Source organism: Ursus maritimus, unplaced genomic scaffold (genome assembly GCF_017311325.1).
Source record: "Ursus maritimus isolate PB19 unplaced genomic scaffold, ASM1731132v1 scaffold_2, whole genome shotgun sequence".
NCBI classification, from domain to species: Eukaryota; Metazoa; Chordata; class Mammalia; order Carnivora; family Ursidae; genus Ursus; species Ursus maritimus.
The window spans coordinates 18204538-18228680 of NW_024424452.1; the positions used below are offsets into that span (position 1 = coordinate 18204538).

At 47.2% G+C, this 24143-nt stretch overlaps 1 protein-coding gene and 1 long non-coding RNA gene across 2 annotated transcripts in view; one reads left to right on the forward strand and one right to left on the reverse strand.

Annotated features, from left to right (window-relative positions):
* The window catches only part of KATNIP (katanin interacting protein), a 185711-nt gene that overhangs the window by 154181 nt on the left and 7387 nt on the right, over positions 1-24143 (reverse strand). The window contains exon 2 of the mRNA XM_040635174.1: positions 13720-13775. Within this exon, the coding sequence (XP_040491108.1) occupies positions 13720-13775 (56 nt within the window). The remainder of the gene's footprint in view (positions 1-13719; positions 13776-24143) is intronic.
* LOC121103766 lies at positions 11649-17146 on the forward strand. Its single transcript, XR_005836021.1, has 3 exons — positions 11649-12102; positions 12267-12407; positions 16652-17146. It is a non-coding gene; the product is annotated as an uncharacterized LOC121103766 (long non-coding RNA).

Genomic DNA, 24143 nt, shown 5'->3' on the forward strand with positions numbered 1-24143 from the left:
ACTTTCTGCCAGGCGAACTGAGAGAGAGAGAAAGCTCGTCCGTAGCAAGTGAGAAGAGTGACAGATGCTGACAGACATAAAGATAAGAGCCACCGAGAGAGGATTTCTGGGACCCTAGAAAGTCGCAGGCTCTGGTTCACCATTCTTGACACCCAGGTGCGTCCCTGTCCTTGGCTTCTGTGAGGTGCCCACACTGTAAAGTCTTTTTTTTTTTTTTTTTAAGATTTATTTATTCACCTTAGAGAGAGAGAGAGAGAGAGAAAGCGTGTGTGCGAGCAGGGGGGCAGAAGGAAAGGGAGAGAAAGAATCCTCAAGCAGCCTCCCTACTGAGTATAGAGCTAGATGCGGGGCTCGATCCCAAGACCCCCACCAAGATCATGACCTGAGCTGAAATCAAGAGTCGGCCACCCAACTGACGGAGCCACCCAGGTGTCCCTACACCGCAGGGTCTTGTAATGAAGTAATATAGTCCTTCTTCTGCTAAAGCTAGATTGAAGTTTTTTGTTTGTTTTTTTTTAAAACGGAGTCCTAGGTAATGCAAATATTTACCTTGCAGACTTGTTATAAGAAATAAAAGTAATATGTGAAAAGCACTCACCTCAGTGCCTGGCCTGTGGCAAATAAGACCGGGTACATGGTTGCTAATATTATTATTATAATCAAGCCACAAGGACATACGATTACGGGAACTGGACAAATTAATCAACTTTGCACAGTCATCTAAATTACTCTTCCCCTGAAGGGTGGCATGCCATGGGGTTTTGTCCTTGGTCCTATCCCAAGCCATCATTTTATCAATGGCTAGATCCGGCCAGTGAAGGCTGCTTATACAGTCTGCAGATGACATTCAGATGGGAGGCCCACGGAATAAGCTGGATGATGGAATCTGCATTCAGATCAATTTCTACAGGCTCAAGATGGATCGAGAACAGCTTGATAGAGTGCATCACGGCCAAGGTAAAGGTCCTATACAAGGAGAGGCCCTGGGAGAGAAGTCTGACTTGAGGCAAGTTCATGAGACAAAGACGGAGCTTCTCGCTCACGTGCTCAGTATGAGCTAACAGTGCAGTGTGGCTGCCAAAAACTGTCACCCCCAGAGCACACACAGTGTGTTAGAAATTCATCAGAACAAGAGGAAGGGCAGCAACATGTGTTGGCACCTACTGCATGCCGACCCCACGGGAAACTCTTGATGTACTGTTTCAGTTGATAGTCTCATGAACCTGGGTGGTGGGTTTTATGATCATTATTCCCATTCGGCAGGTGGGGGAGGTGGAGGCTTAGAGAAGTGAGTGGCCTTGACCAATGCAGTAGAGAGCAGAGTTAGTCTCTGAACTCAGCTCTTATTAGGAAGTGCATGCCATCTCTATAGTCTACATGGATTGGTTCATAGCTGGAATGTTCAGTTTGGTTCCAACACAGTGTATTTTGAAAGAAAGAGGACCTTATTCAGATGAAGGTGACCAGGAAGGCGAAAACTGTAACAAGAAGTCACCTTGAGACTGAATCGAGTTGGGAAGACTGAGAGCAAGTACACACGTCAGCCTCTCCTGCCCAAGCCCACAGAAATGCCCCAATTTAAAGTCCACAAGAGCATGGGAAGATAAGGAGGGGAGCTCCTGGCAGATTAAAAATGTTGAGATTTCCCTGAGAAAGGGATGGCAGACAGAACTGGATTAATGAAAACAAACATGGGCCAAATCAGAAGGTAGGAAGGCCTGGTATAAAAGGGGAAGGGAGTCGCGGGCTGCTCCAAACCAGGAGGTGACACATTCTCCGGGGAGAGGAGAGGGCCCCACGTCAGAGTTCAAAGACACGGACTGCAAACTCCTGTGGGGGCACGAACAGGTAGCTCTTTGGCCCACCTAGCTTGGAGGATCTATGACTGTGGATCTCTGGGACAGAAAAGCAGGACATATCCAGAAGGAAAAGGTAGATCCTGTGTTCAGAAGACAAACTATTAGCACCACGCTTCTTGCGGCAAGTTCCGCACCTCTGACTCGATCACTGGCAGCTGAAAAGAAATGCATCCAGGGGCACCTAGGTGGCTCAGTCGGTTGAGCATATGACTCTTGAGTTCGGCTCACATCATGATCTCAGGGTCGTGAGATCAAGCCCTGCATCGGGCTCCTACCTGGGTGGGTAACCTGCTTGAGATTCTCTCTCTCCCTCTGTCCCTCCCCCACAGCTCACTCTCTCTCCAAAAAAAATAAATAAATAAAAGAGGAAAAAAATGCATCCACAGAGAGGAAAACAGGAGCTCACAGGACACAGAGGAAGCACATATTCACAAATAACCAAACATTCCAGGAAAACTCACACCATGAGAGAGAGGGGCCAACTCAACTAACAGAAGGACCAACAACCAAAGACACAGGGATAATGATGCAAACAGAGACATTTTAAGTATATTTAATATTCTCTGAGTAAGTAACAGGGGATATTGTCTCCATCAGACAAGAATAACCTAGTATGGAGAAGAATTAATTAGAAATCGTGAGTGAAAGATTTAATCATCAAAATAAAAAGATCAAAAGACAGTGAAGGGTAGCCTAGATACAGATACAGGGAAAATCACTGAGCTGGAAGATCAGGGAGAGGCATTTACCCAAAACGCAGGATAAGGACAAAGAATACTGGCAAAAATATAAAAGGCTGTTAATACCCACTATTGGCAAGGTCACAGGCATTCTCAAATATTTTTGGTAGGAATGTGAATTAAGTTTTTCTTATGAGGGTATTTCCAGATTTCTTGTCACTGGCGCCACACAAATCCCTGCTGTTAAGCCAAGGGTCAGCCAATTACAGCATATAGGCCAAATCTGGCCTGCCACCTACCTTTGTAAATAAAGTTTTATTGGAACACAGCCACACCCATTCATTTATATATTAAATATGGCTGCCTTCATCCTATAATGACAGAGCTGAGTAGTTGTGACGAGACAGTGTGGCCTATGAAGCCTAAAACATGTATTATCTGATCTTTTACAGAAAAAGCTTGCTGACCCCCAATTTAGGCCATTATTAGTTGGGTTTCCTGTTATGTGCAGCCAAATACCTCCCAATGGAAACAATGAATAGAATTGTACAAACAGAATGAGGTCTAGAAAGATGAACGTTCCACTGAGAACTGGTCATTTCCAGGGAGAAGAATGAGATTGGGGCAATCTCAAGGGGGATTTTTATTCAATGCCTAACCTTGGAATTTTATAAGTGATGACAATGAACTCAAATTATTTTGCAATTTAATTTTTCTAATAAAAGAACAACTGAATGTCTATACCACAGTGATAAAGAACAAACTACTGATACACTTAAAGACAAACGAAACTCACAAATAATGTTTTTTTGTTTTTTTTAAAGATTTATTTATTTATTTTAGAGAGGGGGAGGGGCAGAGGGAGAGGGAACCTTAAGCAGACTCTGTACTGTGGGCAGAGCCCAATGTGGGGCTCAAACTCATGACCCTAAGACCATGACCTGAGCCAAAAGCAAGAGTAGGACACTTAACCCACTGCACCACCCAGACACCCCTCTCACAAATATGTTTAAAAGAAAACCGGGGTGCCTGCGTGGCTCAGTTTGTTAAGCGTCTGCTTTTGGCTCAGGTTGTGATCTTGGGGTCCTGGGATCAAACCCAGTGTGGGCTCCCTGCTGAGCAGGGAGTCAGCTTCTCCCTCTCCCTCTGCCCCTCTCCCCCAACTCATGCATGCTCTCTCTCTCAAATAAATAAATAAAATCTTAAAAAAAAAAAAAAAGAAAACCAAAAAGACGTAAAATAAGTACTTACTCTGTGATTCCATTTATATGAAGTTAAATACAGGCAAAACTTATCTATGAGTCAAGATAGTAGATGTCGGTAATACCTTGGAGAGGTGTATGAACAGGGAGCTGGCATGAAGTTGCCTCCTGGGGGGCTAGGAATGCTCTATCTTTTGATGGGAGTAGTGCCAACACAGGTGTACTCACTTGTACAAATTCTTAAAACTACGTACTTAAGACCATCCGCTTTATTGTATGTAAGTTTTATCTCAATAAATAAAAAGCTGAAAATAAGAATGGAAGGTAGGCATTTCTTTTATTTTCTTTTTCTCTTCCTTTCTTTTTCTTTTTTTTAAGAGAGAGACAGCAAGGGGAGGGGGGAGAGGAAGAGAGAGAGAATCCCAAGCAGGCTCCACACTCAGCAGGGGCCCGATGCGGGGCTTGCTCTCACGAGCCTGAGATCATGACCTGAGCTGTAATCAAGAGTCAGTCGCTTAACTGACGGAACCACCCAGGCGCCCTGGAAGTAGGCATTTCTAATTGTCCCGCAGCACGATCCTAATCTGACATATAGGTAGCTATGCACCAAAAAGCCAGGAGGAAACATGAAAGCGAGTGAGCGTCATGATCCAGGTGGTAGGATAATGACAGATTGGTGTACCTTTTCCTATTTCCTAATTTCTCACCAGTCAGCATCCATTAGTTCTGGTATCAGAAAGCGATGAAAAATGCCTAACGCGGGCCCAGCCAGGTGTGTGCCTGCAGGTGTGGATGGACCAGCCCTGCCTCTGGTGCTCCCCCTGCTGGCAGCACAAAGAGGACACCCCGGGGGCCACATACACCCACACAGCACATGCAGCTATGGTTCCAACTGCTTCACACGCACTGCTCTCTACTTCTCTCAACAACCCCAGGCAGAGGTACTCCATTTTCAGTTCCATTCTGCAGATGGGGAAACTGAGGCACAGAAATACATAACGGAAGCATATAACTTGTCAAAGGCCACACACCTAGAGCCAGGATGCAAGCTCCAGCAGTCTGGGCTAGATCCCAGCCCTGTCCTTGACCACCCCTGCCATTCCATCTCTCTAATGCCAGCCATCTTCCGGGGCATCAACAAAGTATGAGCAGCCCAAAGAATATTTTTTTGAAAGAGTTTAGGTTTCTATATCAAAAAAAGAAACAGAAAAGAAGTGGAGAACTTCAATGAATTTCCTTATACTTGACAGTTTTGTGCTGAATCATATAGTGGGGACAGGGAGGGGCACATATCCTCTTCATCGGCCTCGGATTGGAATCCAGTGGTCATTAACTGCACTTGGGGATGCAGGGAGTGGGTATCAGACCACTCGGCTTGGCATGATCTGGCTGTCATTGCCCCTGTCTCCCTATTCACCTGCCCAGTCCTATGGTCCCAAGAGGACAGATGCAGTCCTCCGGGGTAACTCTGAACCGGCAGTAGGGTCCATGGGGAGAAGAGGGAAAGTGGCCTGTAGGAGAGCCAGTCGGTGATCCGAGTGGGGCTGGGCTTCATGTGTTCATCTCTCTCTACCTCACGGAGTCCTCAGCCTGGGGAGGAAGGACCGAAGATGCCCATTTTACAGGTCAAGAAACATTAAGAAAACAATCATTTGCAACACAGCAGAGGCCACAGTCATCCCTCCATTTCCAAAGTGAGTGTTTTGGGTGCCTACGAAGCCCCATGACTGTGTGAGTTGGGCCGCTGGCAGCAAAGAGGTCAGGAATCGCACTCTTGTACCCCCAGAGGACCAAACAAATCCCCCCAACTTAGACCTGTGGGGGGTTTGCCCACGACCTGCCCCAAAGCCCAGCTAAGGAGCTAGGTCCTTGAGGACTGAAGGAAAACCATCCTCTAGAATAGAAGAAAGTGGAAGTGATGCTTAAAGAAAAGAAAGGAAAGTGAGCCTTGGGATGGCCGCAGAACTTGCGTGAGGTACCCCAGGGTGACGCGGGCACTCGCTGCTTTCCATGGCGCGCAGAACGTGGAGTATCAGTGCGGCCCTGAACTCGCTGCGTGAACTGGGCAGCTTGCCTCCTTGCTGTGAGCCTGGGACCCTCACATGAGATGAGGATAATGTTGCTCACCTCCCGGGGTCTGGTGAGGATTTAACAACTGCACTGTCGTCAGCCTCAGAGTCCCCACTGCAAGGTGGCCGTGTGCTGGACAGCTGTTGCCTTCAGCCTGCTGTCTACCCTCTCCCGCTTCTTCCGGGCACAGGATCCTGACTCTGCTTTGGGCAAACACCCCTTCTTCAGCATGTGTTTCACATGGGGCACCGCCCACCCCAGCCCCGTCACTGGAGTGCTCTAAAACCCTGGGTTAGCCGTGGGTCTCAAACTGCTCTCTTTGGCTGCAGTTGTAGAGAGAATTATAATAACGACAGGAAGGAAAGGAGAGGAAGAAGCTCCTGTCACTTTTTCAGGGCTTACTACATGCCAGACACTGCTCAGAGTACCCCTGATGACTTGATGAGGTGGACACCACTAGTAGCCCCATTCTACATATGAAGAAACTGAGGCCCACAGGCGGATACACACTTGGTAAGTGAGGAGCTGGGATTCAACCCCAGGCCAGCTGGCTCCAGCACCTGTGCCTTCCCCCACCCCTCTGACGATGAGGTCAGCTTGCTCTGAGATGGACCAGCCCGCTGGGCGGGGTGGGGGGGACCGTCATGGATGAGTCTAGAGGGACTGAATGAGAGCGCCTGCATCCAGTCACGCCTGGTGTGGTCCACCCCTGAACTTTTCAGCTAGGTGAGGCAACACAGTCCCTTTCTGGCTGAAGCTAGTTTGAGGAGGGCTCCCATCCCCTGAACACAGTCTGACAGACAGCCTGTGAACCCTAAGGATGCTGTGGGACATCCAATGGCTCTTGTCAAACCTGGGGGACACAGGAAATGGAGGCCCAGTGAGGGGACAGTAAGTGTGCCCATGGTCAGCAGTGGTGGCTGAAGCCCACGTAGCCTGGCACTGTCATGGCCTTTGTCCTGCTCTTCCAGAAGCATCCACAGACTGAAGGGATAGTTGTCACGTTCTCACGGGCGCTTTTCCCCCAGCAGACACACCTTTCAAGAGGCATTCGCAGGAAGCGCCTTCTCTTAGACAGTATCATTCTCCTTTCTAACCACATCCTGTATTCCACAAAGTGAATTTGGGGGTGGGGAAGTAGAGGGAGACACTTTCAAGGCAATTTCATGCCTCAGATCTGGAAATAGAGAAAACTTTGATGAAGCCCTGTTGAAGGGCATATTGTTTATCCAAAACAGACCCAGGAAGGGGAAGCTGTCAACATTATCTCTTGCTGGTCACAAATTGCGGCTCTCTGATGGGTTTTTCCTAGAGTTTAATCTTGTGCTGGAAGCTAAGCTGATACCAGAAAGGTTTCCGACGCGTCAATCTCCTTCCTGGCATTTTATCAGAAATTGATTCTCTTTGCTTTCCGAGGCTCGCGTCTTGGCCCTGCTGTCAAATGTGGGTTACAGGCATCGTGTCTGCGGACACGTCTCCTGGGCTCTCAGCCTGATTGCGGGGGTCTCAGAGTAGGCTGACCATTTGGTGCAATGAGTTTCCATCGCCCCAAAGGGGTGAGGAACACTGGCCCAATTGTGGTCTGTTTTTCCGTGGCAAGACTGCTCATTCACCTCTGACTCTGAAGGGATTAGCTTTCTAAACAGGCTACTTTGCCCATGCCAGTCCTAAATTATAGCACACAACATCTACCGAGCTCCTAGTAGGTGCCAAGCACCCTTGCAAGCACTTTACACATATTAAATCACTGAATTTGTCCCACGACCATCTGAGGCAGGCTCTCTATGATGCCTACTCTTCACAAGAGGAGGTTGAGTCGCAGGCAGGATAGGCAACTGGCCTGAGTGACGGGGGGGTAGGCTGGGAAGCCAGGCTCCACTACCTTGCTAAGTGGCTTCAAACCCTACCTACCATGTGACTTGTTTGCCCTGGAGCGATCAGAAGTTGTCAGTGTCTTGAGGGACCCCCCTGAAATTCTCGGAGCTGCAGAGACCAAGACCTCAAGGGGCAGAAAGACTGACAATCGTAATTTCGCAACTGGGAATGCACTTGGCAATTGGATGGAAAATGTATTTACTCCTTCTCTGCCCAGAAATGTGAACTAAAAGCTTTCATTCCGGGAAAAGTGCGGATTTGGAATGTCAGCTGTCATATCGGACAGGCTCTTGTAATACAGAACTATCAGCCTGCATTGCCTTTTTTCCTTCCCCCCTTCTTCTTTTTTTTTTTTTTTTGTTATTTTAAAAAATTTTATTTTTTTTACTTAAAAAAATTTTTTTTAAGAATTTGCATTTCTTTCTTTCTTTCTTTCTTTCCTTTCTTTCTTTCTTTCTTTGATTTTATTTATTTATTTGACAGAGAGAGAGACGGCCAGCGAGAGAGGGAACACAAGCAGGGGGCATAGGAGAGGAAGAAGCAGGCTCCCAGCAGAGCAGGGAGCCTGATGTGGGCCTCGATCCCAGGACTCTGGGATCACGTCCTGAGCCAAAGGCAGACGCTTAATGATTGAGTCACCCAGGTGCCCCTACTTTTAAAAAATTTTTAAACAAAGGGATTGAGATCTATAAAAATGGAAGGGCGAGCACCCCATTCCCCGGAAGGCTGAAATGGCAAGAAGGGTGAGTCTGAAATGAGGAAGGGGAAGGGGCCACTGCATGCCAGTGGAGTCTGAAACTTCCAAGTCACCGGTCCCACTGGTGCTCCTGCAACCAGCCAAGCAAGGTGCTCAGAGCCAAGTCAAATAAATAAATAAAATCTTAAAAAAAAAAAAAATTTAACCTTTGGCTACTCCTGTACATGCACACAAAGATGCTCTAGGGTATTCTTTATTTTATTTTTTTTTAGATTTTTTTCTTTTATTATTATCTGGCAGAGATAGAGACAGCCAGCGAGAGAGGGAACACAAGCAGGGGAAGTGGGAGAGGAAGAAGCAGGCTCATAGCAGAGGAGCCTGATGTGGGGCTCGATCCCATAACGCTGGGATCACGCCCTGAGCTGAAGGCAGACACTTAACCGCTGTGCCACCCAGGCGCCCCTAGGGTATTCTTTAAAGTGCGCTTCCGGCAGCAAATTCTCTTAGCAGCCTAGAGCATTGTCAGCCAGGAACGGTAACCTATCTAGGGACGGGTCCACACTCCCTTACATGCATTTATTCGGTATCAAAACCTGATCGGAACTGACACGAAACTTACAGCCTTTGTCTAGCCTACTTAGTATGAATATTCATATTTCCCTGCAGATACGTGAATGTGTTTGATTACAGGGTGTTGTCCCAGGCCATACTGGGACGGTATTACTTTCTAAATTCGAAAACAGTGAAACACATTTGGCCCTAAAGGTTTCAAAGAAAGGACCGTGCTTCTGTGCATTCACAGTAGAGCCCTATGCAGCCATACAGAGGAATGGATGAGGGCTGTGCACATGTCCTCTATGGAACGCTCTCCAAGACATGTTAGTAAGTGAAAAAAAAAAAATATCCAAGAAAAAAGCATCATGTGTCGTTGTGCTATCACGGGGACAGAGAAGGACAGATATGCTCTGCATAGTTGCGTTATCTATGGAAGATTACTGGAAGGACACACAAGCCATTGTTTACTGTGGGTGCTTCTTGGGAGGGTGTCTAGGGGGGCTGATATCAGGAGCACTGTGTTCCCTAAATACCCTTTGGTATTGACTACCAGGTCAATCAGACTCTTTCTGCGTCTGAACTGGGAGAAGATAGGGAAGGGTAGGGAAGGGCATCAGGACCATGACAAGGTGCATAGACCAGAGGGTAGCGGTGGCATGTCCATGACGGTACACAGAGAGGGTCATCTGGCTTTCCCCAAGCCTGGAGGCAGCCAGAATCCTGGACTCCCTCCTTCACTGGGTTCTCCTGAGATCCAGTTCCTCTTTTGCATGGCAAAGATGGAAGGAGTCTCTAGCCCTTGCATTGAAAGGCTTTGCTTAGTTGCAGGAAGTGCTCGTGTGTGTACGTGTGCGTGCGTGCGTGCACACATGTGCCTGTACGTGCATACAGAGGGAAAGCTTAACGTTTTCTAGGTGGTTGAGTTAAATGACTTTTGCAGTCCTTTACAAAGTGAGCTCAGCAGATGAGTGTGCTGTTAAGAGCATTTTTCAGAATCTCCAATCAGCTGCAAAAGAAGGCAGTCCATTTTCACAGGAGACTCTCAGACTGGTTCAGGGTAGGGGCGCTGGATCTAGCCTGCCTGGGGCCCACCTGCCTGGGGGCACACAGCCAGGAGACTGGAAGGATGGAATCAGCCCAAAGTCCAGCTGGAGCAAGGGAGACCCCTTCAGTAAGAAGTACAATTGTGCGCCTTCTCTGTCCAAGGACACGAATACCTGTTAAATATTAGACAAGCTAAGAAATGATTAAAATAATGTAACAACTAACATTTATGGAATGCTTACTACCTGTCTGGCATTGCGCAGGGTACTTTAACATATTACTGTACCTAGTAAACAAAAATCTCAAAAGGCGGTGAGAGGGGTCAAGAGAATCGTCCAAGGTCATATGCCTGGGATCTGAGGCAGGAGGAGTACACTGTGGGTACTAACTCAGTTTCCCGGGGCCCCGGGGGGCTCTCTGCTATCACCAGCGTCACACCTGTGAGCCCCAGGGTGCCGTGGGCAACAGGATGGATGCTGGGGGGCTGACGAATAAAGATTTTTTTCCTGCTTTGTGGTTTTCTTTTTTACTTTTTTAAACACTGTGTGATAAATTTACTTCCTAATGATTTTTGAGTAAACTACAATGACCACAATTTAAAAACCATTAATAATTCATGACCAAGGGCCATAAACACTATATAATCTCCAGAGGCAGAAACCATGAATACTTTTTAGAGACAAGGCTGAGAATATTTTTATCAGCTAAACGGAAAGTATCTACTGGCTTCAAGCTAACCATCAGACGCATGTTTCAGAAAAGACTGTAGCCCTTCCAAAGCCTCGGTTTAAGCTGCCTCTTCCAGGAAGTCTGCTCTCCCTCCTCCGGCACTGCTAGGGGTTTATCTGTGTCTGTGGGAGGGCCTGGGAACTGGGGTGTCCCGGGGCCACACAGGCATGCAGTGCTCAGGGAAGAACCCGAGGAGTTACTTAACACGGGCTAAGCACTGGCTCTCACCTGTGGCTGGGGGAGTGGTTATAAAATTCTGAATCCTGGGTCCCCACCCCCAGAGATTCTGATTTAAGTGGTTTGGAAAAAGGCCTAAACTTTGGGGTATTTAAAAAGCTCCGGGGTGATTCTAATGTACAACAATGTTTGTGACCACTGACACAAAGACTTTGGCATGGGGCCAGTCACAATGTGGCTGCTGACACCTGCTGGCTACCGAGCAGGTGTGTGTGGAGGGCAGGGAGGGCAGAACGGAGGGCCCATGGAAAGGGGTGGCCTACCTCAACACCAGCCCCTGCCCAGCGTTGCTTTATGGGAATAGGCCTCTGCTCTCATTCTCCATTTTATCAAAGGAGGCAGAAGTGCGCATTTTTATGTGAAAATTGTAAATGTGGACAGCTAATTTTTTAAAAATGGAATAAGGTCTGGGCCAAACAAAACACATCTTTGGGCTGAATTTGGCCTGGTGAGCTCACTGCGAACAGCCTCCCCTCCTCCCTCTGCCATGTTGGCCCATGACCACAGAGAGAACTACCCAGTCCTGACCCAGGAAGGAAACAGCACGTTCACCTGCCCTGGTGTGAGCAGGCCCTTGTCACCTCACCACCGAAGCAACACAACGCACCTCCCTGTCTGCCTGTCCCAACCAGCTTGTCTTCTTCCCTTTCATGGTGGCAGTCTGATCTCCACCTGGCATCCTGTGTGAGGCGGTGTCAGGAAGTACAGATTTCAGAGGTGATGGGGGGGGGCTTGGGGGGGGCGGGGGGGATGTGGAAGGAGGAAGTGGGCAGGAAATACACATGTTCTAATACACCAAGATGAGCATCCTGGCACCTTGCTATTCCTTCCTTTCTCGTTTCTCTAACCAAACAAAAGCCCTGTTAAGAGAGTCCGCACCCTCTTTTTCAGAAAGGCCTGAAACCATTTTAAGTATCTTTTGGGGTGAAACTTAGATATTGTGATAAACATCCCCACTCTGTTTTTCTCTCATTGCAAGCACTTTGCAGGAGAGGAGTGATCTGAAATGCTCTCGGGCAACTGGCATGATGGGAGTAGCCAGGAAAGCAGCGATTAGGGAGTCCTGTTGCCAAGGAGAAAGAGAGAGGGGGAAACGAGTATCTCAACTAGGTACCTGCTGCCCTGCTTTGTCAATTTCCAGCAAATCTCTTAAGGTGGGTAAATGCAATGATGTTGCTCTGTGACCAAGAGCCTCGGTTATGTTGAAACAGTTCATTCCTGGCTTGGGGGTGGTGGGCTGGTCCCCACCCTAGGTGACTTTGGGCTGGGAGCCCGTGGGCCTGTGCTCACTTCTGTTCCATCTCTTCTACCCTCCAAGTCCCTGGAAGGACTTTGCGGGAGATACACACACTTGCTCCTGCTTCTATCAAAATGTTCCTACCAGGAAGGAGTGACAGAAGCCACCCCAGTTCAGTTTCTAGAATGGCCACCAGCACCAAAGTCCAAGCCCTTGCCCCAGGTAGGTTGCTTAAATAAGAAGGAAACCCATGCCGGCTGTTCTGGCTACAGTTGAGAAAGGACACAAGAGGGGACAGGATGACAACTGCAGCAAAGCACCCCCTAACCCTAACTTTGAGGTCCAACCCCAACCTGCTGCAGTTGGCTGAGGGTGAGGCCAAATGGGAGGACGCAGCATGTACGTGCTGATGAATTTCAGGATTGTTCGATACTTATGATGAGCCTCATGCCTTCACACCCTTGTACCCCTACACCCACCTGCAGCTACATAAGACTAAAATTCAAACTTCTGTGAGCTTGAGACTTGATCCAAGGGTCCTGCGATAACCTCTGGGTCCTTGCTTCCACTTGGTACCCCCCAGCTCAGTAATCTTGCAAACCTTCCTTATTCACATCTCTCTGACTTTGACTTTGACATGCTCTTTACTTGGCTGGGAAAACTGCTGCTCATTCTTCAAGAGGCAGCCTGCATATCAGCTTTTCCACATGCCTTTCTGGAGACCACTGGCAGAGTCAGGTGAGCCCTTTCCTGTATTGAAATTCCACTCTCTTCGTCCTTCTCACACGGCATTATAATGACCCCACTGCACATCCCTTCCATCTATACTGCGCACACCATGAGATCAGGGCTGTGTCTCTCTCATCCCTTCTGCCGGGCACAGAGCAGGTGGGCTCAGTGTGGCAGATTTCAAGAATGGCCATAGTATTTGTAGCTTTCCCAAGCAGAGGTGAGGCCTATTTCCCCACCCCTTCCATCTGGCCTGACCTCGTGACTTGCTTTAAAGAAAACCAAGTTGGCAGAAGGGACACCATGCTGGTTCTGAACCCAGGGCTTAAGAGGTGCTGGAGTTTCCACTCTTCATGCTCTTGACCCCCTGAACCCCCAGAAGAACAAAGCTGGCTGGCTTGCTGGTGGATGAGAAAGCAGTGAAAAGAGAAAGCACTGGTACTCAGCCATCCCCAAGCTGACAGTGCTCAATGCAAACGCGTAAGTCCAGCTGAAATCAACAGAACTGCCGAGCCCAAGCCACCGACCCACGGAATCATGAACTAAATGCACCGTTGTTATTTAACGTCCCTGAAATGTGGGTTTGATTTGTTACACAGACAAAGCTAACTGATACACTATGTAAGAGATGGTTACTACCAGTGACACTCTGGTTGAGAACTCGAGGTGCCAACTATCCTTTGGTCCAGGATTCAAGCTGGAGACTCACAGAGAAACAAGCAGGAGATCCAGGAATACTTATTCACCAGCAGGCACCCTTCAAACAGAGTTGACTCCCACCCACCCTCACCAGTGACACATTTACCTCCTTTTTCTCCCGTGAGCACGACCGGCTTCTGTCAGCCTTTCGTAGAGTCTGACCTGTAGCAGTTCAAAAGCAGAACCAGAGATTAAGGCTATTTTAAAACAGCTAGTTTATCACTGCAAAAGCTTTTTATTTGCAAACTGAATAGACGGGACCAATCATAATCAAATGATTTTAAGAAAATGTAGCCTATTATTATAGTGGGAAAATGGCATACTCTTGAAATAGACCAACGGCAAGGAAATGGTAATTCACACACTCACGTTATTTGACTGTAATGAACAAAGCCTCAGCTCTTTAATCTGGAACATTATCTGCACTCTGCAAGGGCCGACGGTAGATTTCCCAGTCGAATTACATTTTTATTAAATTGTTTGGAATTATATAAAATGCCTTCCACAAAAATGCCTTCCACTGTGCGCATACACATAACCTTTGATGAGTGCACACCAATATGCTTCACCAAACCCCCAAACTCACCACCTAGGTGATGGTACAGATGTGAATTAGCAGTAATCACCCACATTTCCCATATAACGGGCAATTTCAGAGAGAATGTTGCTTTTCTTAGAAAACTGGAAGACTAACATTTGAAAGTATACGTCAATTCAACAGCTCAACATCATACGGTTTAAACATGCTGTTCCAAATGCAGTTTTCACAACTTTTATGGAAGTGTCCGTTATAAAAGGGCTCCTTGATGGAAAATTAATGGATTGCCTTGGTTTTAAAATACAAAATGAGACCCTCTGTGCATTGTCGATGTGTCTTCCAAATTATCCAGCTTTACTCTCAGGTGGCTATTTGTGAGAAAATCAGTACCACAAGTCCCATTAGCCAAGAGCACTCCAAAGCAGGAGCAAAAAGACTTAGCGATGACTTCCTGAGAGGCAAGAAGTAAGGACTGAGTCTCAGAGGAAAGATGTTTGTCTCTGGATGTGGCCACTTCCGGTAGGTCTACACAGGCCTGGGGGGCAGGGGGTGGGGGACCTCATAGCCAGTGATCCAAGAAAGTGAGAATAAGGGGAAGAGCGAAGGTCCAAAGATGAACCTCTGGCAATGGCCAGAATTTGGGGCCAATAAAGGATTTGGAAAAGAGGCAGCCGGAGAATCTATAGGAGACCCTGGATTATACAGTATCATGGTATGGTAGATGTCTTTTGGGTTAGCTGCTCAGCTCATAAGGACACCCTAAACTGCCTCCTCTCTCACTCTCCTCCCTGTCCTCAGAGGGGAGCTCCATGACTATATAGGACCCCAACCTCAGAATGGTGCGCTGGGGATGGACGCCAGACCCAACTGCAGTCAATCAGAATCCTAGCTCCAGGAATTAGAAATTGGTTTGGAAAGACAGAGAAGACAGAGGGCCCGAGCAGGGCTATCTCTATGCGTGAACTTCCATGCGGTCAGCAGCCACCTGCCTTGGGGGACAGACTACAGAGTGAAGCGATCCAAAACTGACTACATGCCTGCCCTTGTGTTCCACAGACACCCACTTAACATACCACGGAGGTGCTGGATGCCAACAGTGGGGGGAGGCTGTATGTGTATGCAGGCAGGGGGGTATATGAAAACGCTCTGTACTTTCTACCCAACTTTGCTGTGAACCTAAAATTGCTCAAAAAGATAAGGTTTATTCATTTAAAAAATTAAGAAAAAGGCCCAGAATTAAGGATCGGGCATCTGGGTTGTTGGGCCCATTTTATCCCAACCTCCTGACCCCTGATGCTCTGGAGGGAGGAACCAGGGTGGACAGCAACCAGAACCCCTTCACCGCCCCTGCTCTAAGCTGCCAGTCGAGGGACTCACTGTAGAGCCTCAGGCCGACCACGGAGGATGGCATGCCGGGTCATAGGCCACGCAGGGCAGAGCCAGGAGCCGTGAGATTGGCCTGGAGCTGGAAGGGGACAGGGAAGGTTGGAGACCAGGGGTCAGACCAGAGTGCTCTACCAGCAGAGGCAGTGCCAAGTCAAGTAAGATGTCAGCAGGGAAACGGGCCCAGAACAAAGCCAGAGAGCAGAAGGGAAGGAGAGCTAGTCCGGGGCAAACACAGCAGTCCCCAGAGTCTGGTTGTGGTTCTTCTAATGCTGGTCAGACAGTGGACAGCAGACCAGTTACAGGATCTTGGATAAGTCACAGGATCCTACAGGTTCCTTCTGGGCCATATTTTCTTCCCTTTTTTTTTTTTTTTTAATTTTAAATGAGAGGCTGAATCACCTCTGGGGTTGCTTTTCAGTAAAATTGTTACAGCAATAGAGAACAGTAAGAAAAACATTAAGGTGGGCCATAAAAACCACACATTAATACAAAGAACACAGAACTTTACTGAAATTTGAAAGCAAATCTCTCTACTGGAGTTCATTAGAAGCTGCTTATTCATTAAATTGGAAAATAATTTGCTTATTTTCAATGAAGATAATTAGCTCTAATTATGCACACTTGTAATCTAATGCCCCGTTCTCACACCACTGAGCCCCTCTCCTCGGGGCAGCTCCACGTGGAGGATGCTCCTTCTTGCCAAGGACAGAAAGAACGAGATCACCTGTGGACCTGTCTACTGCACTCGGCGTCTCTAAGTATCTTCCTACTTATATCTCCTTGTATTCTCACAACACTCAGGGAGGGAGGTGGAGGAAGGTGACATTAATATCAATAGATGCTGCTTGCAAAATTGAGGGGGTGTTCCCCCGCATTTTGCAAGGTGACCTGTCAGTTTCAGCCCTGAGACCATAAATAAGGCCAAATGTAAATGATAATATGTGTACTTCACATTATAAAACAGACATGTGCCTGGGGAACAGGGGAAAAAAACAAAACAGACATGAATGCATATAATATTCTCCCACTTAGGACTTCAGAGATTCTTATCTGCACTGTGGATTTATTTTCATTGGTTAGAAGATTCTGACATTTTGGTTTTACTTTGCTCTAGATGCAGTTCATAACATTCAGTGCTATCATTCAGAAGGGAGGTGCGTCTTCCTTGGATGTCAGCTTCTGAAGTCATCAGGCAAGGGAAAAGCAGCATCAGAATTACCCTTAAAAGAGCCGTAAGCCTCCTGTGAAGTACAGTCCACAGGACACAGCCTTTCCTGTCCATTACTGTAGTCTACTGCACGTGTGAAGTATTTGGTGCATATGGAAATGTACGGTACATGATAAAAATACATATGCATAATAGCATTTTGCGGTATTTCTAACTAAATTATTCACACGGTAATTACTCCCTCTATTTTTCCTGTAGGGTAGAAGGAAGAGTGGCAGGGGGGAGGGTGAGAACCAGGCACCAAGTTCATGAATGTTAATGCTTGGGGGACACAGCTCCACTGAATTGGACACCTACTATGTGCCAGGATTTTAGCTTCTGCATCCTTACAGCCACTGCTCTGGGTCAGGGGTCAATAAACTTGTCCTGTAAAGGGCCAGGGAGTAAATATGTTTTATTTTTTAAAATATTTTATTTATTTATTGGAGAGAGAGTGAAAGCAAGAGAGATCACAGAGGGAGAGGGAGGATCTGACTCACTGCTGGGCGGAGAGCCTGATGTGGGGCTTGATCCCAGGACCCTGAGATCATGACCTGAGCCCAAGGCAGATGCTTAACTGACTGAGCCACCCAGGCATCCCCTGAGAGCAAATATTTTTTTACCTTATAGGCCATAAGTTCATAAAATCATAAAGCCTCTGGTGCAACTACTGGACTCTGCCATCGTAGCGTGAGAGCAGCGCTAGACTGTTCGTAAACAAATGGGTGCCGCTGTGTTCCAATAAAACTTTATTCACAAACATAGGCAGCAGGCTGGGTTTTGCTCCCAGGCTGTAGTCTGCTGACTCTTGCTCTAGATGGATGGTACTATCCCATTGGTGCCAACCAAGGAAGAAATGAGAAACAAACTTTGAGGGGGTGATTGAGCTACTTTTTTGAGGTCACAAAAATGTAACTTGTAAGTGACAGGGCTCAGTGTGCTCCTAATGTCTACTGTCACTAACATCATCACCATCACAATCATATTAATCAGTGTTATTACCATGTGAGCTCACCTTAAGTCAGGTTTACTCTGTGCCAGGCACTGAGCTCCAGGCTAAGTCCATGAATCAACCCATTTACTCCTCTCAGCTACCCAAGAAACAGGCACTCTTATTATACCGCCCACCTGTCAGATGTGGTCACTGAGACCCAAAGAGGTTATTAGGAAACTTGCCCCAAGTCACCCAGCTAGTGAGTAGAGGGGCCTTGATCTGGATCTGAGCAGTCTGGCTCAGGAGCCTGCACTCCTAACCACGGGGCCACACTGCTCCTCAGTCAGGGCGCTAAAGATAAGTACAAGCACACGAGAATGGACCGGGGAGGGAGTCTGATGTAAGCAATTCTTTCTGCGATGCAGCTTTTTAGTGTACTTTGGACTCCTAGAGCAATTAGTAAGGGGGTTAGATGAAAATGATTTCCCAATGATCAAAGAAGACGGCGCTGCCGGCCAGCCAGCCAGCCAGAAAAATGCCGTAAGATGCCAGAAGTGGTAAGGCGGGCTTGGCATTAGACACTCACTCCCATCTACTCAGGTGAAATGCTCAGCCTTGGCAGGAAGGGTTGGGCTTTGGAGACTAAATCCAGTGGGAAGCCTGCAGGCAGAGAGGGCCTGTGCAGGGACCTCCCCAGCACAAAGGAGCTTTGAACAAAGAACTTGTTTCTCTCCACTGGGGTGATGGTACCGCCATGAGGTTACAAAAATGAGCTTATTTCTTCTGTTGCCCAAATAGGAGAGCTTATGTTGCTCTCATTTTATATATCTATGGAATTTAATTTAAATGACAAATATCCCACTGAAATACCACTTAATCTCACTAATCGGACTGGCAAAAATCAGAGGTTTGACAACATACTGCTGGCAAGAGCTCGGAAGCCAGCTCTTTGAGCCTTGCAGAGGGGGAAGTGCAGAATGACAGAGCCCCTTTGGAAGGTATTTTGACAATATCCTCAAAAGTACAAATGTATTTTCCCTTTGGGCTAGCAACAGCACTTCCAGGAATCCACCGCAAAGAATCACCGCCACAAAGAGGAAATGGATGTACAGAGGTATTCACTGTATCACAATTTGCAATAGCAAATGTTGGAAATGACCCATAAGTCTATTGATAGGGACTGGCTGAATAAATACAGCAAAACCACACAATGGTATAGAATACTGTGAAGCTGGAAAAAAGAATGGGCAAGCTCCTTCTATATAAGACAGTCATGTTACGTGAAAAAAATCAATAGGCAGAAAGTATATGTACTATGCAATCTTTTCTTTCTAAAAGAGGAAAATAAGAATAAATACTGACGCTGGTTCTGTTTGTATAAAGAAGCACCCAGAGCTACGTGTACAAAGACAACAAATCACTGTTGCTTTTTACATGTTTTTATTTTTGAGTGATGTACTTGGACCTCTCTCCTTTTGGAAAAATTAAAAGAAACTTAAAATATTAAATGTCCAAAAGGCAGATTCAAATTTTTCAAACATGCAATGGGAAATGCTGTAGGTTGTTCCCATCAGAGGACCCAAGAAAGGCTAGTCTTCCAGAGGAAGATGGGGTAGCCTCTATGAACCTCAGCGCCCCAAAGCCTGCTGGAAAGACAATATGGTATTTTAGGAGCACAAACTGTCTTCTTCTTTTTTTTTTTTTTTTAAGATTTTTATTATTTATTTATAGAGACAGCCAGCGAGAGAGGGAACACAAGCAGGGGGAGTGGGAGAGGAAGAAGCAGGCTCCCAGTGGAAGAGCCTGACGCGGGGCTCGATCCCAGAACTCCGGGATCACGCCCTGAGCCAAAGGCAGACACTTAACAACTGAGCCACTCAGGCACCCCAACAAGCTGTCTTCTTTTAAGAGATCAATCTGCAATGCGTGAGGGATAAGAATGAAATGATGACAAAATGTGGTTTCTGGAAATTGGAACAACGGTTTCTTGGCTAAGCCAAAATGCTACTGGCGACCAGCTCCTTTATTTAAGAGCAAAGTTTTTATGAAATGGCCAGACAAAATGAGAAAGGAAAAAGGAAAAAGGAAGGTAGAACAAGGAAAGGAAAACTGGGGCCAGTCTGGACGGGCTGCCTGGAAATCGTGGTTTCTTCGTGCTTACTGAGCACCTACCCTGACAGCTTCTTCCCCAGGTGATCTCTCAGGACTCCCTATCCTGCACAACAACAAAGCCACGTGGCTCAGAGAAGTAAAGTAACCCGCCCAAGGTCCGAGCAAGGAAGGGGAAGAACTGGATTCACAACCTGTCAGTCTGGCTGCTAATCCAGTGTTCGCTACACCCTGCTGCCTGCTGGCACCCCCTACCCCATGTCAAGTCCGGGAATGGGAGCACCCCAGTCCCGCTGTCATTACTACCCCACCCCCACAGGTCTTCAGCCCCATCCCAGCTTCCTGGACACCCACCTACAGCCTCTGCAAAGACACTTGTGGCAGAGGAAGGTGGGGGGTGGGTACAGAGCAGCCTGGGGAGCACCTGCCCAGCCTAAGGGGAATTGCTATTTGGTGGTGGTGTTGTTTTGTTTTGTTGGGGGCAGAAGGGGAGAGAGACAGAGAGAGGGAATCTTAAGCAGGTTCCACACCCAGCACGGAACCAGAAGCTCGGCTCGATCTCACGACCCTGAGAAGATGACCCCAGCGAAAGCCAAGACCAACACTTAAGCGACTGAGCCACCCAGGCGGCCCCAGAGAATCGCTCCAGCTGCCAGTTTCCATTCAGGAATGTGGGCCCAGCCTCATTAGATTGGATTGTTCCAGAGAAGTCCAGTATTAGGAGAAAGCTTCTAGATTTGAAATATTGACAAGCAATTAAAAAAAAATTTTTTTTTTTAAAGCTCTATACAGATCCAACAAAGCAGGCTTCTAGATTCGAACCGAATAGGTAACTAGGCAGAAGGCTGGAGACTCTCCCATTATTTACCTCGACGCCACGGACCATTTTTGCAGGGGAGCGGGGACAGCTCTTTAAGGAAATCTCACCATAATAACAGAAATCTGTTAGACAAAAAGCGTGACTGTTTGGAAGACAGGTAAACGTGGGCTCTGCAACACACTTTCAGATAACCTTCCAATTCCCCATGTGTGCCTCCAGGCTGGTTCTGGGGACTTTAAGTCACATTCTGTCTTCTGAAAGCCTGAAACAATATCCCTGTCACTCTTCCTTTGCATTTTCTGTGTAACTCGAATTCCCGGGGCCCAGTTTACTGCCAAATTACCTGAGATAAACAAGTCATGCTAAGATTCTCTTTTCCTTTCCAAACCCAAACAGCAGCTGGCAGCTAGAAATGGTTATTTATAACCTGCACACTGTTACGTGCATTTGCTTGTGCATTTCTAAAAATGCTTAGCCATGCATTCTTTGGCTGCCTTCATAATTACGTGAGAGCCTAGGGACAATGCTATGCGGCGGCAGAGAGGGTAGGCTGTGGGTCAACCTGTCTGGCTCAGCTCCTCAGTACCTGTTTAGAAACCCTGACAGCGTGATTCCATTTCAGTCTATTGTCGGCGTTAAGACAGTGCATGTGAAATGCTTAGAACGGTGCCCTGCACATAGTAGGTGTTTAGCAGTAAGTAGTTCACTCCCCCATAAACGGCTATGTGTTTGTGGATCTTGGAGGGTTCTGTTGGACTCTGGCTCCCAAACATATCCTGAATCTGTCCTTTCCTCCCCACCATCCCTCCGCCAGGTCCATGATCATTGCAGAGCCACCTGGTAGGACTCCTGCCTCCATTATTGCTGGGCTTTTCCCATGGCAGCGAACTAAAAACGAGACCGTATCCCTTGCCTGCTTGACCCTCCAGTGCTTTTCCCTCTGCATGGTTCTCTCTCCAACGCGCACGCTCACACCCACACCACGCACCCCGGCGGCCTGCCAGTCTTTCCTCTGCTCCTTGGACTCACGATTCCTTCCTGCTCCTGGTCCTTTGCTCTCATGGTCCTTTCCTGTTGGCTCCTTCTTCTCAATCAGATCTCAGCCTGAAGGGATCCCCTTCCTCAGAGAGGACTAGCCCACCATTCTCCCTACTTTTTACCCTCTGCACAGGCCCTGTCTCATCTTTTTCTTGTTAGTGTGGTTGGGATCTGTCTCCCCCTTCCCTGACCCCCCCCAATATGGCCACTGTTTGGCTTTTTTTTAATCACTGAATTTCCCATACCTGGAACAGTACCTGGAACGGAATGGACATCAGTATACATTTCCAGATTCTGTGAATGAATGAATGACCAAATTTTTGAATAGACAATGCCGGGAGGACAGGAGGCCTGAGTATGAACTTCTATGAAGACTTCATCTTCTCTCACAATGTATTTTCCTAACCCTATCTCCCTGCTCTTTCTCAGATGGTGAAATGAAATATGACAAAGTGAGTTTAATACACCACTGGAGATAATTGGAAAATATTGATTTTTTTTTTCATTTGAAACAGTAAAGATAAGAAAATGCCACACTTCTGTAATCTAATCAGTGGCTTATGTGACAGCATGCTTCCCAAGCTAAAATGTACTTTGGTCAACCTCTGTATCCATCATACAAGTTCCCAAATCCATTCCAACTACACAGGCCAACCCAGCCCCCCACTGACGACAAGTGGGGACATTGCGTTTGTGAATCTATGTGAGCTTGTGTGTATATATCCAAATTAAAGTGTCTTTTGAGTATTTGCATTCCACTCCTCCCGTCCCCCCACAATGAGCTGCCAAGTAGCCCTGGAAAACATAGGAAATGACTGCATGAGCTCCCCTGGAACCCTAAAGAAATAGATACGTTCCTTCCTCTGACAGCTAATTTTTACCGAGAGCCTATTAAGTGCTGGGTACCATTTTAAGGGCTTTAAATAGATGGATTCATTTGATTCTCATAGCAGCCCTAGGAGGAAGTCCTACTATTAATCTCCATTTTATAATTTCAGAGTCCAGGCACTGAGAGATGAAGGGACTAATCCCCCCGAGGTTGTGCGGCCTCAGAACTGGAGCCCCCTTGGTAGGTCTCCACAAACTCTGCTCCTTCCTCTCCTCCCCAGATGAGGATGACGGGGAGAGCAGGAGAGTCTAATCCTCTGCCCTGGTTTTTCAGGGTAGCCTTCTGCAGGCTTAAAATAAAATCTCCATCTCGAATCATGCAAGAGGCAGGTCTATCCACCACAAGGGCTCATTAGGAGGGAGGGTTTGTCATGGTTGGGGGGGCATGGGGCACTGGACAGAAATGCCTCTGGGCCTGTTCTCCCACTTCTGTAGGCACGTTAACTCCCCAGGCTGCGGCCCCAACATCTGATAAATGACAGCGGTCAGACCAGATCGAAAGTTGGTTTGGTCTCCATAATGTTTAAAAAAAAATTTTTTTTTCCCCAGCCAACATTTACAGCTTGGGAGAGTTCTCGTTTTAAAATCCTGAGTTCTGGCTTGTTTTGAAAAACTAAAAGATCTGGCAACACAGGGCTTGCGTTCCTGCCTGGCAACAGTTGTCTGGAGCTGAGGACAGTTGTCTGGCAGATGGCGTGGTGTCCTCTGGTTCCCAGTCCCCGCTGGCTGGCTGTCTCCCTGCCACTGAGGTCAAGTCCAAGTTGCCATTTATCAGCAGGTCTGAGAGGTTTTTCCCTACGGTAAAGATGAAGGTGAAGGTCCATGTGTCCACATCTCCAGCAAAAGTGAGAATCATTATCGTCATCATCTTAACTGCAGCGAACATGTACGTACTTATTGTACGCCAGGTCCTGATCTAAGGGTTTTGCATCCATGACGCTTTTAATTTTCACAATAACCCCAGGAGGTGGGACAACTAGTATCTCTGTTTTACAGATGATTGGAGGGATGGAGGAGGTCACATGCTTCAAGGAATTAGTACACGACCGAGTTCTTTAAGAAACTGAGGAATATTCCCAGGTATGCAAAGCGTATATAGGTGTTGAAAGAATCTGACCTAAAGCAGCATAATGAAATACACCCTGGCCACTGCGGTCACTTCTATTACCTGCCTGGTCCCTGCAGGCTTCTTTTTTTTTTTTTTCTTTAAAGATTTTATTTATTTGACAGAGAGAAAGAGAGCGAGAGAGACAGAGAGAGAGCACACGCAGGGGGAGCAACAGGCAGAGGGGAGTGAGAAGCAGACTTCCTGCTGAGCAAGGAGCCCAACGTGGAGCCCAATCCCTGAATGATTGGGACCCAAGCCAAAGGCAGACGCCCCACAGACTGAGCCACCCAGGCGCCCCCTGCAGGCTTCTAAACTTCTATTCTTGCATAGTATCCTAGAGTTCAGAAATCTACCAAGTTCCCTGGACTAGATCTGTTAAGTCTCTTCCCGAACTAACTGTCTTTGATTTTAGGTAGGTTCATAAAAAGGCATCTAAATAGTTTGGGATTCTTTTTTTTTTTAAAAAGATTTTTATTTATTTATTTGAGAGAGAGAGAGAGAG